Source organism: Patagioenas fasciata, chromosome 3 (genome assembly GCF_037038585.1).
Source record: "Patagioenas fasciata isolate bPatFas1 chromosome 3, bPatFas1.hap1, whole genome shotgun sequence".
Taxonomy (NCBI): Eukaryota; Metazoa; Chordata; class Aves; order Columbiformes; family Columbidae; genus Patagioenas; species Patagioenas fasciata.
The window spans coordinates 109,077,079-109,090,545 of record NC_092522.1 but is presented as its reverse complement, the minus strand read 5'-3'; the positions used below and the strand labels follow the sequence as shown (position 1 = coordinate 109,090,545).

General features: G+C 42.0%; 1 protein-coding gene across 1 annotated transcript in view; it reads left to right on the top strand.

The window, feature by feature from the left end:
- Nucleotides 1-993: 993 nt before the first annotated feature.
- The window catches only part of MBOAT2 (membrane bound glycerophospholipid O-acyltransferase 2), a 97,425-nt gene continuing 84,951 nt past the window's right edge, over nt 994-13,467 (top strand). Inside the window, exon 1 of the mRNA XM_065834342.2 lies at nt 994-1,215. Coding sequence (XP_065690414.1) covers nt 1,144-1,215 — 72 coding nt within the window. The 5' untranslated portion in view covers nt 994-1,143. The remainder of the gene's footprint in view (nt 1,216-13,467) is intronic.

Here is a 13,467-nt window from a genome sequence, read left to right as displayed (position 1 = left end):
TTCACTCACATTGGATAGTGTTGACTGGGCAGATGGAAGAACTGGGCTGTGCACCGATTTATTCCATCGGCATCACCATGTCAGTTCTTGAAAGAAAATGCACCTCTAGGTTGAACCTACTGTAGAGGTACTCGCCCTTGTACCATTTAAAGTATTTAAGAAACAGGCCATTAGTAAATTAAAACCTGTGGCTTATAGCTGTGACAGACAGGCATCTTTAAGTCAACGGGTGGTTGTAGGAAAATGGTTTTTACCCATTTTTTGTGACTTCTTCAGGGTGCGAGGCCACCCTCACACCCTGTGTGCATCCACCACTCATCCACAACTGCCTGCTCAGCTACCGAGCGGCCTCTGTGTCCGTTCTGGCAAAGGGGGTGTTGGTCAGGAGCAGAACGGGGGCCTGATCTCGTTACATCAGCATCCTCCTGCATTCACACGGCTTCGCGCTGCCCTCGGCGACAGACACCTGGTCCAACCGACACCGACCCGCCAGCACCCCGCTTCCTCGGGGCGTTCCCCTGCCCGGCCGTCCCTGCTTCCCACCCCGCGCTGGAAAGCATCACTTTCCGCCAGGGGCCCCCACCCGTCCCCGCTCCGCGTACACCCGAGGCGAAGGGAGGGGAGACGCGGCCGGGCCCCTGCTCCACGCACCCCGCAACGCCGCCTGCCGCAGGGCGAGGCCGCGCCGGACTCTGCGCGGTACCTGCGCGCTGCGCGCAACTTCGGCCCGCCCTCAGCGCGGAGCAGCCGCCGCAGAACCACCTCCTTCCACTGTGCTGAGCCGCCCCGTGCTTTACCTCAACGACCCCTGCTCGACCACCATCCCCTCCCTCCCTCCCGCCCGCCCTCCGCGCCGGACCGCTGCCGCCGGAGGGGAGCCGCCCCGTCCCGCCCACCCGGCTGAGGGGCGGGGATTGGGCCAGCTTGCCTGTCACTCTGCGGCGGCCCCGCGCGCGGATTGGTGGCCAGTGCTGTCAGTCGGCAGCGCGGCCGCGCCGGCCCCTTGTTGTCACGGCGCCGTGCGGGGCTGGGGCTTTTCGCGCTGCCGCCGCCGTTGTTGCTGCCACCGCGGGAGCCTGGGCGGGGAGCGGTGCAGCTGGCCTCGTCACCCGGTCTCCCGGCGTGGGAAGGGGCGCGCTCGCCATGGCCACCAGCACCACGGGCTCTACGCTGCTGCAGCCCCTCAGCAACGCCGTGCGACTGCCCATCGACCAGGTGAGGATGGGGAGGCGCCTGCCCCGCCGCTGCGTCCCGGGGGCTCGCCGGAGAGGGGCGGTGCCGCGCCGGGAGAGCGCCCCGGCTCCGCGCCGTTCCGCCCTGCCCTGTACCCCCACGGCTCCTCCATCCTCCCCGCCTCCGCCGGGCGGGGGGCCGGGGGGAGGGTGGGCAGCGCCCGGCGAGGCGGTGGCGGCGGCTGCGTGAGGGGAGAACGGGGGCGCGGCCCGCGGGAGGAGGGGGGTCCGGCCGCGCCCCGCGTACAGGTGCGCTCCCGCCGGTCCGGCAGCACGGCCGCGTCCCGGGCCCATCCCGCCCCGCCGGTGCGCGGCCGCGCCGGGGTCAGGCCGCGGGGGCTGCGATCGCGGCACCGGGTCGGCCAACTTGTTGGCATCCGCCTTTGGCCAGATGTGGCTCCGCAGCTGGGAACGGGGCCGCTACCAGCGCAGCGATGCGAAGGCTGAGCGATAATTGCGAATGCAAAGCAGTGCGCTGTGCCTGGATGCGCCTGCCAGGGGTTTTTAAATGCAGCGTTAAATAATAATGTGTGCTGCACACAATGCTCTCGGGGATGCATGTGTACTTTGTTGGCAGAGCGTTACTGTGGTATCTTTTGTCCGAGTGATATAAAAATTCCTGAAGGAAGGCTGTTAATCCTGTTGTCTGCACAAAACTCCAGAAGATCTCAAAATAATATTGGGAGACTGAGTTTTGCAGAGTTTAATGACTGAAGTTGTACAATAAAATATTTTTCTTTTTTAAGTGGGGGGAAGTGATCTAGACTTTCCAAATCTATGGAATATTTATGTGGTTTTGAATACATAAGTAGCCTGAAGTATCTCCTATAAATATCATGTCAGGAATTCTTATTAAAAAAACCTGAAGTCCGTTAATGAATGAATGAAATATGTTGAGGAAAACAGTCTGTGTTTATGCAGAGGGAGATTTTAACGGATTGGTTTTACAAAATACACCTAATGAGTGAGAAATGTAAGTGGAAAATAAATGTGGAGGAAGGAACGTGTGTAGTGAAAGAGTATTGTGATACACTGTATTACTGAACTACGTGCTTTTTCCTTCCCCTTCCCCCCCACCATTTGTTCAAATGAAGGAGAGAGAACCTTAGGTTAAGGATTCACATGAAAAAGTACCTTCTAGAACACCGACAAAAGCAGGCAAGTTTAAATGGAGCTTGCTGTGATGGGAGAGATACTGTGCACAACTTCCAGTGATACCTCTGCCTGGGGTCAATGGCACTGCCTGGCTTGGTGCCTGGGACGTGCAGGCTGGAAGCTCTTCTTGCCGTGTGCCATGTATTCGTTTCCATAAAGTGCATAGCTTCTATGGGGTACTGTAAAACAAGTAAGAGATGACCATCTTTTCATGGCATCGTGCTGGTGTCATATAATTATCTGTTCATAACAACAGCCATAAATTTAATTGCTTCATGACGTAATGCAGCTTCTACCCAATTTATTTTAAATGTTGTGTATTTGGTATTTTGGTGATAATAAAGCTACTTTTTATCGAATCCTGGAAAACTTCACTGTATTGAACGTTTCGCAACAGGCGCTTCTGTAAACAGTATAACATACTATTTGAACACTGTTGGAGCTTTTGGTGATAATGACAATAGAGGGTGGCTAAACACATGGTTTAAAAGATTTGTTATAAGCAGTTAAAAACCGTACATATTTTGGTTTTAGACATCAGTGGGCTGTACGTAATATAGGTCCAGTTGTGTATGATGACTGGAGTATGAATTGGGGATTTATAAAATTATGCTGCACTGAGGAGAATGTATCTATCTATACCTTTTGTTTTTTTAATAAAAGTTAGATTTTTGTAACCTCTCAGCTTAAGAGTCTATCTTGATTGTAAGTTTGTGATACAGAAAGAATGTGAAATGTGTTCAGTGTAATCAAATCAAAGATAGTAAAAGGAGAGAATGAGGGCAGAGAAGGAGAAGCATTTATACTCTTTGCTGTGTGTGCTCAAAGATTGTGTGACATTCAGTGATACTATACTCATACTTGATATGAAAAGGTCTCAGTGCTTTGAAAAAAAATAAGAGTAAAGGTTTTTCTGATCAGTAGGTTGTCTCTGCTACTTGGTCCCAATATTTACTGTGACTACAGTCATACTAGTATGGCGGGGACTTGAAATGAGCACTCCAGAATAATTCCAGCACTCAGAACTGAAGGGGATGAATGGGTTTGGTTTCTTCACTTCTCTGTTCAGGTTTTGACCCCAAGTCACATTTAAGCCATTACTGTTTAATTATCCTGCTGTAAAGTTATAGTGAAGGCAAAGGCATGTAACTGTGGGAGGACAAATCCAGGTAGCATGCATCAGTGACACTCTGTTGTCTGGGTGTTCAGACAAATGGATGAAGAACCTGCCTATTTGGCAGTGAAAGGAAGTAGGAGTTTCAGTTAAAGGTGAAGCTGATAAGATCGAACTAATTAATCAGATCCAAATCTGTGTGTAGATTGAATGTGAGAAATAGATTACTTTTTGACTTAATGCTTATTAGAACTAGAAGTACAGAATTGTTTGTGAATGGTATTGGTTATGACCTTGTTAGAGATCAGTGCAGAAGATGGAGTATGACAGCTCCACCGGAGCCTTTTGACACACTTTTATGAACGGTCTTCTCTGCATGCCCAGCTGTGTTACAAGAGAAAAGCCTTGTTGCTGTAATAGATTGCTGTTCCTAGATCTTTCCTGCTTGTACTAGAGTGCTAGTTAGCTGTAGGAATGGAGAAGAACTTATTTTCTGCTTCTGTGTATATCCCCCAACCAGGTATTATGTGATAACTTGCCACTATGTTAAGCCTTCCTTTGACTCTTATTTTACCTTGGACCAGGTTAACTGAAGTGACTACTTGGAAGAGCTGGTGCGTTTTTGGTAGGCTTCTTGTTCCAATTTTTCTATTGTTACTTTAAGTCTTGTGGTGCAAGGGAGGATGCTTAGTGTGAACAAGAGCCTATGATTATCTCTGTAGATTTGGGACGGCAAACTTGCACACCTTTCTTTTGTATTTTATTATAAAGGGAAAAAAAATGCTCCTTGGTGGTGAAAAGCCTCAAGTAAGGACTGTATCTTTTCACTTCTTGGAGAGTCTCTTTGCTGCCTGACAAAGGAAGAATCCCATTGACAACTGTATCACCTTGGGTCTTGAATGAATGAATGTATGTTAATGTACCACAGTATTCCCTCTGTCTTGCTGGGGCAGAGACGGAATAAATGCAGTTTTATCCTTACTGCCCCTGACAGCTAAAGAGGAGTATGGGAAGGATTATCATGAAAACAGGCTGCTAGAGAATCATGTATTGCAAATGCATTGAGGTTGCAATTTTATTATAGTTATGTCCCTCACCTAGCCTGCTGTTTTTCCTGTATGTACTCATGTTGTATTTGTGCCTCTGCCACTTTCTTCTTTCTCAGAGGTGAAGCCTGACAAATAGCGCATTGGACCAGGGTCTGTTTCTAGTTCTGGCATTATCTTGCTGATTGTCTATTGACAAATGACTTCTCTTGATGACATGTCAGCCTGCCTGTCATTACATGGGAGATATTTAAATGTGCTGAGAGATGAGAGTGGTTCTTGGAGAGCGGTCTTGGTGGGGTGAGGTGAGTTCAGAGAACAACCTTTGCTTTCACTGCTTCCGCCAGAGGGAGCAAATTTTTTATCTGCCAATCGGCAAAAATTATGTGGGTTACTAATGCCCTTCATTTGCCATAGAAACAGATAACTGTACTGGAGGAGCAGCTGAGCAGGGGAGATAGGAGACTGACTGTAACAATATATGAGTGTCAACTTTTTGCATGGTTTATCTAAGAGATTGATCTTTACATCTTGAAATATGGTCTGAACAACTGGATCAACTGAACTTGAGTGATTATCTTCTAGATAAGAAGAGATAGTATGGTTCCAACTGCTAGCAGTATAGCCATGTGAAGATGTATGGACTGAATAAAATGTCATGTTTATGATTATGCACTTCACTTAAATTCCAGGATGTCAAGATAAGCAGTGGTTTTTTCCAACAACAACAAAAAAACAACCCACCTTGCTATTCCCACACTTTTCTTGGTTGGTGTTTTTTCTTCCCCCACAGTCTAATTTTAGCTTTTATTTGAATAAATTTGCTCATTTGTGTAGAATAAATATAATTTTCTACACGAGTGCCATCAACCTTCAAAGAATCTAAATTGACCTTTTATAAATAATAAGCATTAAAATCCAAGTCCTCCTAAACGTGAACTGTATAAACCATATGTACTCCATGAATTTGGTCATCACAGGCCAGTCTGCTCCATCTACATCTTTGCATAATTTTCTGCGTTTGCTTTTTTGTGCAAAGGGTTAGCCAGGTTGCTTTCAACATGTGCTTAATGCACTAAGTTCCACATAAAAGCAATTATCATTGACATATGTTGAGCCCTCGTGTTTCACCTTGTTGCCTTCAAGGAGAGTGGGCAAGATTTTTTTTCCTCTTACCTATGTCTGAAATGTTTATTTCTTCCACGCATGTAGTTGACAAGATGTATCTGCAAATTTTTTACTTTGTGCTTTGGAGATAAGCCACAGCTGGAGTTTAGGTTGAAGAGCAGGCTTGGAGGTGATGTAGAGACTCACTTTGAGATTGCAGCATTTTAAGAGGCCATATGTGCCTGATCTGCCTGCAGACAACATCTGGATGTGTCTCCTAGTTAGCGCTCTGTTCTTTCAGAAAGTTTTGGGCATTGGTGATACCTCAGCCTCCCTTGTTTTCTGCCAAGGCAACCTGAGTACTGAGGATTAAAATGCTTTAGTCTGATAAAAACCTTTTTTGTCTAAACATGGAGTAGAAATAAAAAAGTTTGTCCTGTATAGCTGTCCAGAATTTAGATGGACTAGTATTTGTATTAAGTGTTATGAAACTATAAAAAAAAAAAATAAAATGGGGAGTGTCCCAGGTTTTATTCTCTTTTACCATTTATTCTTAGACCCTTGTGTGCAGGTGTGAAATACAGAGCAGCAAGTTACTGGGGTTTTTTTTCTGATGTGACCCAGGAAACTTATGAGTAATAGAAGTGAGGAAAAGAAGCATTCGTGAGTGCACGAAATCCAAAAACTAAAGATGAGGAAGTGATAGGGTAAGAAAATTGTGCCCCTACTTTGCTCTGTGCTTTCCTTACCAACTGCTAGCAACAGTCAGAAGACCAAAGGGTGGATAGCAAAGCCACACGCGTGGCATCACAGAATGGTTTGGGCTGGAAGGGACCATAAAGATCATCTAGTTGCAGCCCTCCGGCCATCGGCAGTGACACGTTCCACTGGACACCTCCCATGACAATAGATGGAGACTGTAGTAGGTGAAAAGAAGCTTGACAAAGGCCCCTTTCTCCATCTGTATGTGCTGTTCTCAATGATTGGATGTTTTGAGTTGTTTGGATTCACTACCAAAGTCCTGGGATGGTGTTTTTGTGAGTTTCTTAGCTTCCCGTTGAACTGGTGGGAGAGAATACATCATCAGAAGGGTCCTAGTCTCTCTGCATTGACACCTTTCCCAGATTTTGGGATTCATGTTTAGGTGTTGACTTAACTGTCCTGCTGTTGTTGGTTGAAGTTACTCCGAAATGAAAAAACGTGTAAAGGAGGATGAAGCTCTTGGGATAAGAGAAGAAATTGGGAAGGGAAGGCAACTATCTTGAATGAAGAAGTGGAAGCTGTAATGGGCAGAATTGGAAAGGAAAGTGGACTCTGGTTACAATGCTGAAAAAGATGAACCCATCTATTAAGGGGTAGAAAGATTTAAATAATTCTGTTTAATTCAGGTTCATGAATATTGTTGTGAGGACACAAAGTATAGAGCTACTTTTAATTTTTAGGGAGGCAGCAGTGAATTTTCATTCTGATATACTCTTGTTCACTTTCATACTGGGTATGTTTTCTCCAGGTTTTTGTGAAGCAGTGGAAAACTCAAATATAATTACAGCCCAAGGTTTCTACAGTAAACATCTAAAATAAACAGTCTTTACCTGAACAGCCTATAGTCACCTGCTTTGTTTTGTCAAAGTGTTTTTCCCATCCTTAGGCAGTTAATTATGTGGTGTAAGCGTGAACACTTGCTGACCTATGTTTGCCACAGTACAAGCTGTTTCTGAATTCAAAATACGGTTCAGAAATTGCTGCAAAAATACTGCAGTCCTGATATGTTGAAAAGAAATACGGGGATGTCCAAAGAACAGGTGAATAACATAAAAACAATAAGACATAAGGAAGATTAGGAGAGTCACTTATTTACTGAGTACATATTTATCACTGTGTTGCTCTGTCTTTGAAGTGTTACTGCTGTAAATCTGTTGCACCACAGCTATGTAGATCTTTTCCCTCTGCGTGCTTTTTCTCAGGTGCAATGCTGACTTAAAACAAGAGTTCTGAAAACCGAAAAAAGCTTAAATAAGTTATCTTTATCATTCATTAGCCCTGATATTTGTTGATTTAACTCCTGTTTACCTGTTCCTATGTTGAGTTAATGAAGCACAGTGATACATCCTTTGCAGCTTGATTGTGGCGTGTCATCTTCACATATATTATTTTGGCTAACATGCACTTTTCCTAATTAACAGATGCCCAGGTTTTTTTCCTGTTTTCCAAGCCTTTGAGTGAGGGAGTCTAGACTGTGGGGTTTTGTTTTTTTGCTGGAAGGTGAGAAAAACTATACATACCCAGCTGAAAGGCAGTTTACTTAATATGTGCATCTTCACAGCGTTTTTTTTTCTTTTTTTTACAGAAAGCGTTGATGCAGTTCTTGAGTATGGATATTTTGTTTTCCCTCTTTCCTTTGGAAAGTACTTTAAATTCAGCATCAGTTATTATTAGACTTATAGCACTTGTTCAAGTGAATAGAGCTGTTTGGCAATTTCCATTTGTCTGTAAATCTAGGTAAATGCTAGTTATGTCTGCTTGTTTTAAGTGATGTTTTTGACAGGTAAGCCATCTTTTGTAAAGGAAAACGTCCATAGCTCTGCCTTTTATTGTGGAATAATGTATCCAAAGGTGAAGAAGCTATTTTGGGTTTGGCTGTAATGGTGTGATTTGCTGTAGCTGGGACTTTGGTGTTTCCTTTTACTTCTAGTTAAAGTGACCCAAGCTGCAGAAGAAGGTACTGGTATCCTGAAACATGGCTTGTGAGCACACTGTTTGTATACCTACAGTGGTATATGCTACCCGTATAGATCATTCTTCAGCTTTCCAACCTGCCTGCTGTCTGAGTTATGTTCTTGATTCTACTGCTTCCTGTCAATCATTCATATATATGTGTATATATATATAAAATTAATAATTCAGCAATGACTAAGCATGTCACTCAAAAAGTGAACTGAGAGCCCAGAATATAGTGAATGGGGTTTTATTCTTCACGGTGGAAAAGCTAGAAAGAAGTTGAGGCCAGTGTGAATCTGCAGGAATTTGTTAGAAGCCCAGTGATGGCTACCAGATCTGTAGATGGTCTAACCTTGGAATGTGTTAACAAAATATTATCTGTAATGGGATTGAATATATGAAGTTAAATAAAATATCTTACAATGGAAGCATAATTTTAGATGTTACTAAAATATTATAAAAGAAAATGGAACTAATTTGAAAAACTCTTAACAGCTTGAAGTAGTGTCCGTTACTTCTGCAGGTTGCTGTGTATTGCAAATGTTTTCAGGGCTGTTGTGCTTGGAGACTTTGTAGGTGGCTGATTTCATGCAGATGATTCTTGAACTGGTAAGAGCAGGAGGATAATGGACATGGGGGAGTAGAGACTGAGTTGAACAGTAGTTCATTCAAGGCAGAGCACGGTAAACTCCTTTCTTTTTTCTTTTTTTTTTTTTTTCCCCCCATGGAGAACACTGAGAAGCCGAGTCTCTTAAAGATGGAGAATGTTATTTTTACTTGCTAATTAAGTCAACTGTTGCTGTTACTGGATTTCTGCAGGCTATACGGACAAGAGAGTGTTACTATCTATGTTTTGTTTATTTCAAGATGATTTTCCGTTTCTCACATATCAGAATATAATAGTATTGAGGTAGATCTTAATGGAGAAAAGTGTCTGTTTCTGGTTGCATTTGAGAAGGATACCTCCAGAGATGTTAATTATTTTGCTTTATTTTTAAATGGCTAGGAAAGTGAGAAAATAGTTAAATTTTTTAGAAAATTTTGGGCACTTTAGTGGTTCTCTGGGCATTAAATAAAACCTTGTTGCTCAAATACACGTTTCAGTATATTGTATACTGCTGACACTTATGTGACAAAGAGTAGAGATTTTGAGTTTGATGACTATATGCATGTGTGTGTGACAAAAAGCCACACTTCTGAAAATGTCATAGCTCAGCTGGTCTTTGTTTGGAACAGGGTTTTGCCAACATAATGCCAGGCTGTTGTGTTTCAGTGTCGTAAACCCATTTTCCCTCATAGTCTGAGCTCTGCAGCACTTAACTGACCAAACCAGTTTTTGCTCAACAGGAGCAAGTGCTTTAGGTCCCTGTTGATGTTGAGGAGAGAAGAAAAGCAAAACAAAGCACACAAGCAAGAGCCCCAACCCAGTACTGCTAGTCCAGTTTCACCTTTGATCCAACTTGTTTCCTGGTTTTTGTCTGTTCCTGTGAATAAATCGCTGTTACGTGTGACAGCTCAGAATCTATAATGCTGAATCCTCAAGAACTCATCAGAGAACACCCTTCAGCTGACATCTTCCTGTCTTTAATGAATTAGTTTTACTTGTTTGCACTGTAAAATGTGTACATTGATGTTTCATTTTACATCTTTATTCATACAGTTTTTCTTAGAGTAATTCTGAGTGATGGTTTAGTAAGCCTTGTTTGAAAAAGCTTATTGGATTTGATGCTCATTCATTGAACAAACCAGATTATAATACTTGTGCCTACATCATGTTCTTCATGATGTTCTTCACTCTTTCCAGCATACTTAAGAACTACAAGCTAGAAACTGGAAGTTAATCCTGGAAATAGAAGTACTATTATTAACGTTATGTCGTGGCTGTCTTTGATGTTTTGGACTGAAATCAGCTTGGAAAGAAAGCATTCAGAAACTGATGAGTAAGTCCTTACAGCTGCCAGTGCATTCATATGAAGTATATTTGTGCAGCAATTAAAAAGCTTTGCCGGTGGTGTCAAAGTTGATAGACACATGTTTCGAGTATGGACTTGAAGGAAGTGGCTGCTATTAGAGGGGCTGTGCTTGGAAGTCTTCTCTGAAAATGAGTGTTCCTTTATATTTGGTACTGTATAAACACGCAGTAACAGACTTTGCTACAAAGCACACACTGCCTTAACATAAACATCTCCCATATGGATACCACCTCAAAATAAGCGTTACTGCTTCTCCTCCATTTCTGCAGATTTCAACCATGAAGTGAGGTTGAGCCTGAAGGGCAGGACTGTTGATTAGCCACATTTTCATAATGGAAGACACTTGTTATTGTTTGAACAAACAATGCATTTGAAAGCATTGCCACAAAATTTACAGTCTTTGAGTTGAAAGAGGGATCCCTGTTTCTTCCTATCAGTTAAACAAGAAGAGTTCTCCTTATTAATCTTTTAAGTGTCCTTCACCTTTATCAGATACCTGTACCATAGTCTCTGGACTTCTTTTTCTGACATTTCCCAATAAATTGAAGAAAATTACCAAACATTTGATTTTGATTCTTGTCATGGAATTGCTTTTTTTCAGCTTTACTGTGGAAAGTGTTCTTTTTTCCTTTTTTTTTTTTTTTTTTTAAATATCAGGGCAGCAATTTTCAGCAAATAGTTGGAAAATTGATCGTTGGCTTTCAAATAATAGTTATTCTGACTCTTCAGCTCTTAGTGGTTCGGCAGTAAGCAATTATTGGATAATTGTACAAACTGTTAGTTTTCTTTTATACTGGATGAAGGTTAGCAATTGGGCAGAAGAAGATCCATCTGTACTGCTGTCTGGTTGCTGTGCAAAAAGCATCAGCTCTCCTGCATTATAAGTATTAATAGCTTTTTGTGAACATCTGTAGTTGTTTTTAATTCCTTAGCTGATTGTTTTGGTGGAAAAGGGAAATGGTTTTGACCTAACAGGCAGCAAGAACAAGAAAATACTGACATTTGAGAAACAAGGCAGAACTGAGGCTTCATTAGTTGTGATAAAGTTGGGCAATTTTTGACAAGTATGTATCAACAAATATGATGCTTGGAGAAGTTTGTGTTTTTATAATGTTGCTGCTAGTAAAATAGCCCTATAGACTCAGGAAAAAGAAATCAAAGCTTCAGCTTCAAGATCAGTGCTTCTTTTTAAATAAAGTGTGCATTATTCTGTCTTGATCTCCCAGCTCTTGCAAGAGCTCTTTTCAGAAGTGTTTTTGTAGTTCATGTTAAAAAACGTTTTATACAATGTCTTTTCTCTTTAATAACTATGCTTGTTGAAAATAGAGCTGTAAGATGGGAGAATAGGAGTTCTGCCCCATGCACCTTGCTCACTAGCCCTGTCAGACAAGGCAGGAAGCATCTGTGATAACTTTGTTTCCATGGCAGAGTGGTGGGCCAAAACAAAAATGGCTGGAGACAGGGAGAGAAAGGGTGCTGGCATCTTGCAGCTCAGAAGAACTGAATTCCATGGAGGAGATGTGCCACGCTGCGGTGAAATGGGTAAAAACCCCTAAATTTGTGGCTGCAGATTCATTGTCTCTGCAGGTTATTGGCTGTTACCAGTGACACATCTTGCATCTTCAGACTGTAATTTTAGGCACTGTGCATGATCGGGTAGGATTCAGTGCTTCTGCTTATATTTGGGTGACCATTTTCCAAAGCCTATTTCATCAGCAGTGAGAACTATACTACCTTTTTTTTTTTTTTTTTTTAATTAACAGCTTAAACAAAAATACCATACAAAACCAACCAACCAAACCAAGCAAAAACCCCACATGGGCCTTAATTCATCCAAAGCGTGTTGTTGAGGCCACAGGCATTCATTGCAGTTTGCAGGTTTTAATACTTTTTTTTTCTCCTGAACAAAGAAGATTTGTTAAAAATGAGAAAAAGCACAAAGATGACAGGAATTCCAAGGAGGTTATGTGTGACGTTGACAGAAGAGGGTAAAATGCAGCATTCCTGAATTTTGTTTGGTGCTTTAGCCCCTAGACCACTGTTTCTGTTGTACTTCACAGTCTGTGTTTTGGTTCCGAGTGCCTCTCGGTGCCTTGTTAGAGCTGGTGTGCAAAACTTTATACAGTCGTGTTGCTGCCTCTCAGTGGATTGTAGGCCATGTGGGACTGTATGATTAATTTGTGCCATCCAATTAGGAATTATCTATATCAATTAAATTCCCCTGCTGCTTTGGCTGTTTTTTTGAATGAGGCAAATGCCTTCTGTGCTGTGAAATAGCACGATTCTGAAGGGTTTGGCTGCAACGATTGGCTTTTGATATTAAAAAGAAGCTGATAGGAAGAGAAAGCTTAGCCTAAAATCTGAATTAGTGGATAAAAATGGCACAGTAGTGTATTAAAAATCATTTTCATAGGAAAAATAATATTTGCTTCCATATTTTTTAACATGGAATTTTAAAACTTCTTTAATGGATTTATTAAAGATGCTGGCTATATCGGAAGGTTCGAGATCTCGAGCGGTCCAAATTAAATGTTTTGCCAAACTTCCTCTTGATGATGAAAATCCTTGGAGCTGTCAGCCACCTTTTTCTCCTTTTCTTTTGCTACATGTAAAGGTTTGATCCCTCAAACAATTTTTTTTTTTTCCTAAGAAGTAACTTTGTTTTTACAAATGCATGGCATAAATTACTTTTACATTTTTAAAAGACTTGAATAGATGTCTTTGAAAGTTTTATTATAAACTTTCTTTTGACTTTTGCACAGGTCACGCAAATGGGAATTTTTGTATGTAGATAGCTTAGTGCAGTTAATGACAATGGGTTTGCATTTTCTGTAGCTACTCCAAACATTGAAACTGTGAATTTATGCTCATGTTTTACAGTTACATTAGGCACAAAGCGTGCCTGTAAACTGCACTAGCTGTGTCACCGGTCTCGCACCAAAATAGTTGATCTAATTTTCAAATTGCCAGAGTACATACAGCACGTTTTGTAATGGCTTAGTATGTCTAAGTGGTATTTAACACATTAATCATTGCTGAGTAACCAGGGCTAGCAATTTATATTATTGGTGTACATTTTTTATTCTTCTGCGCACATGATTTTCCATATCATGTTGCTCTCT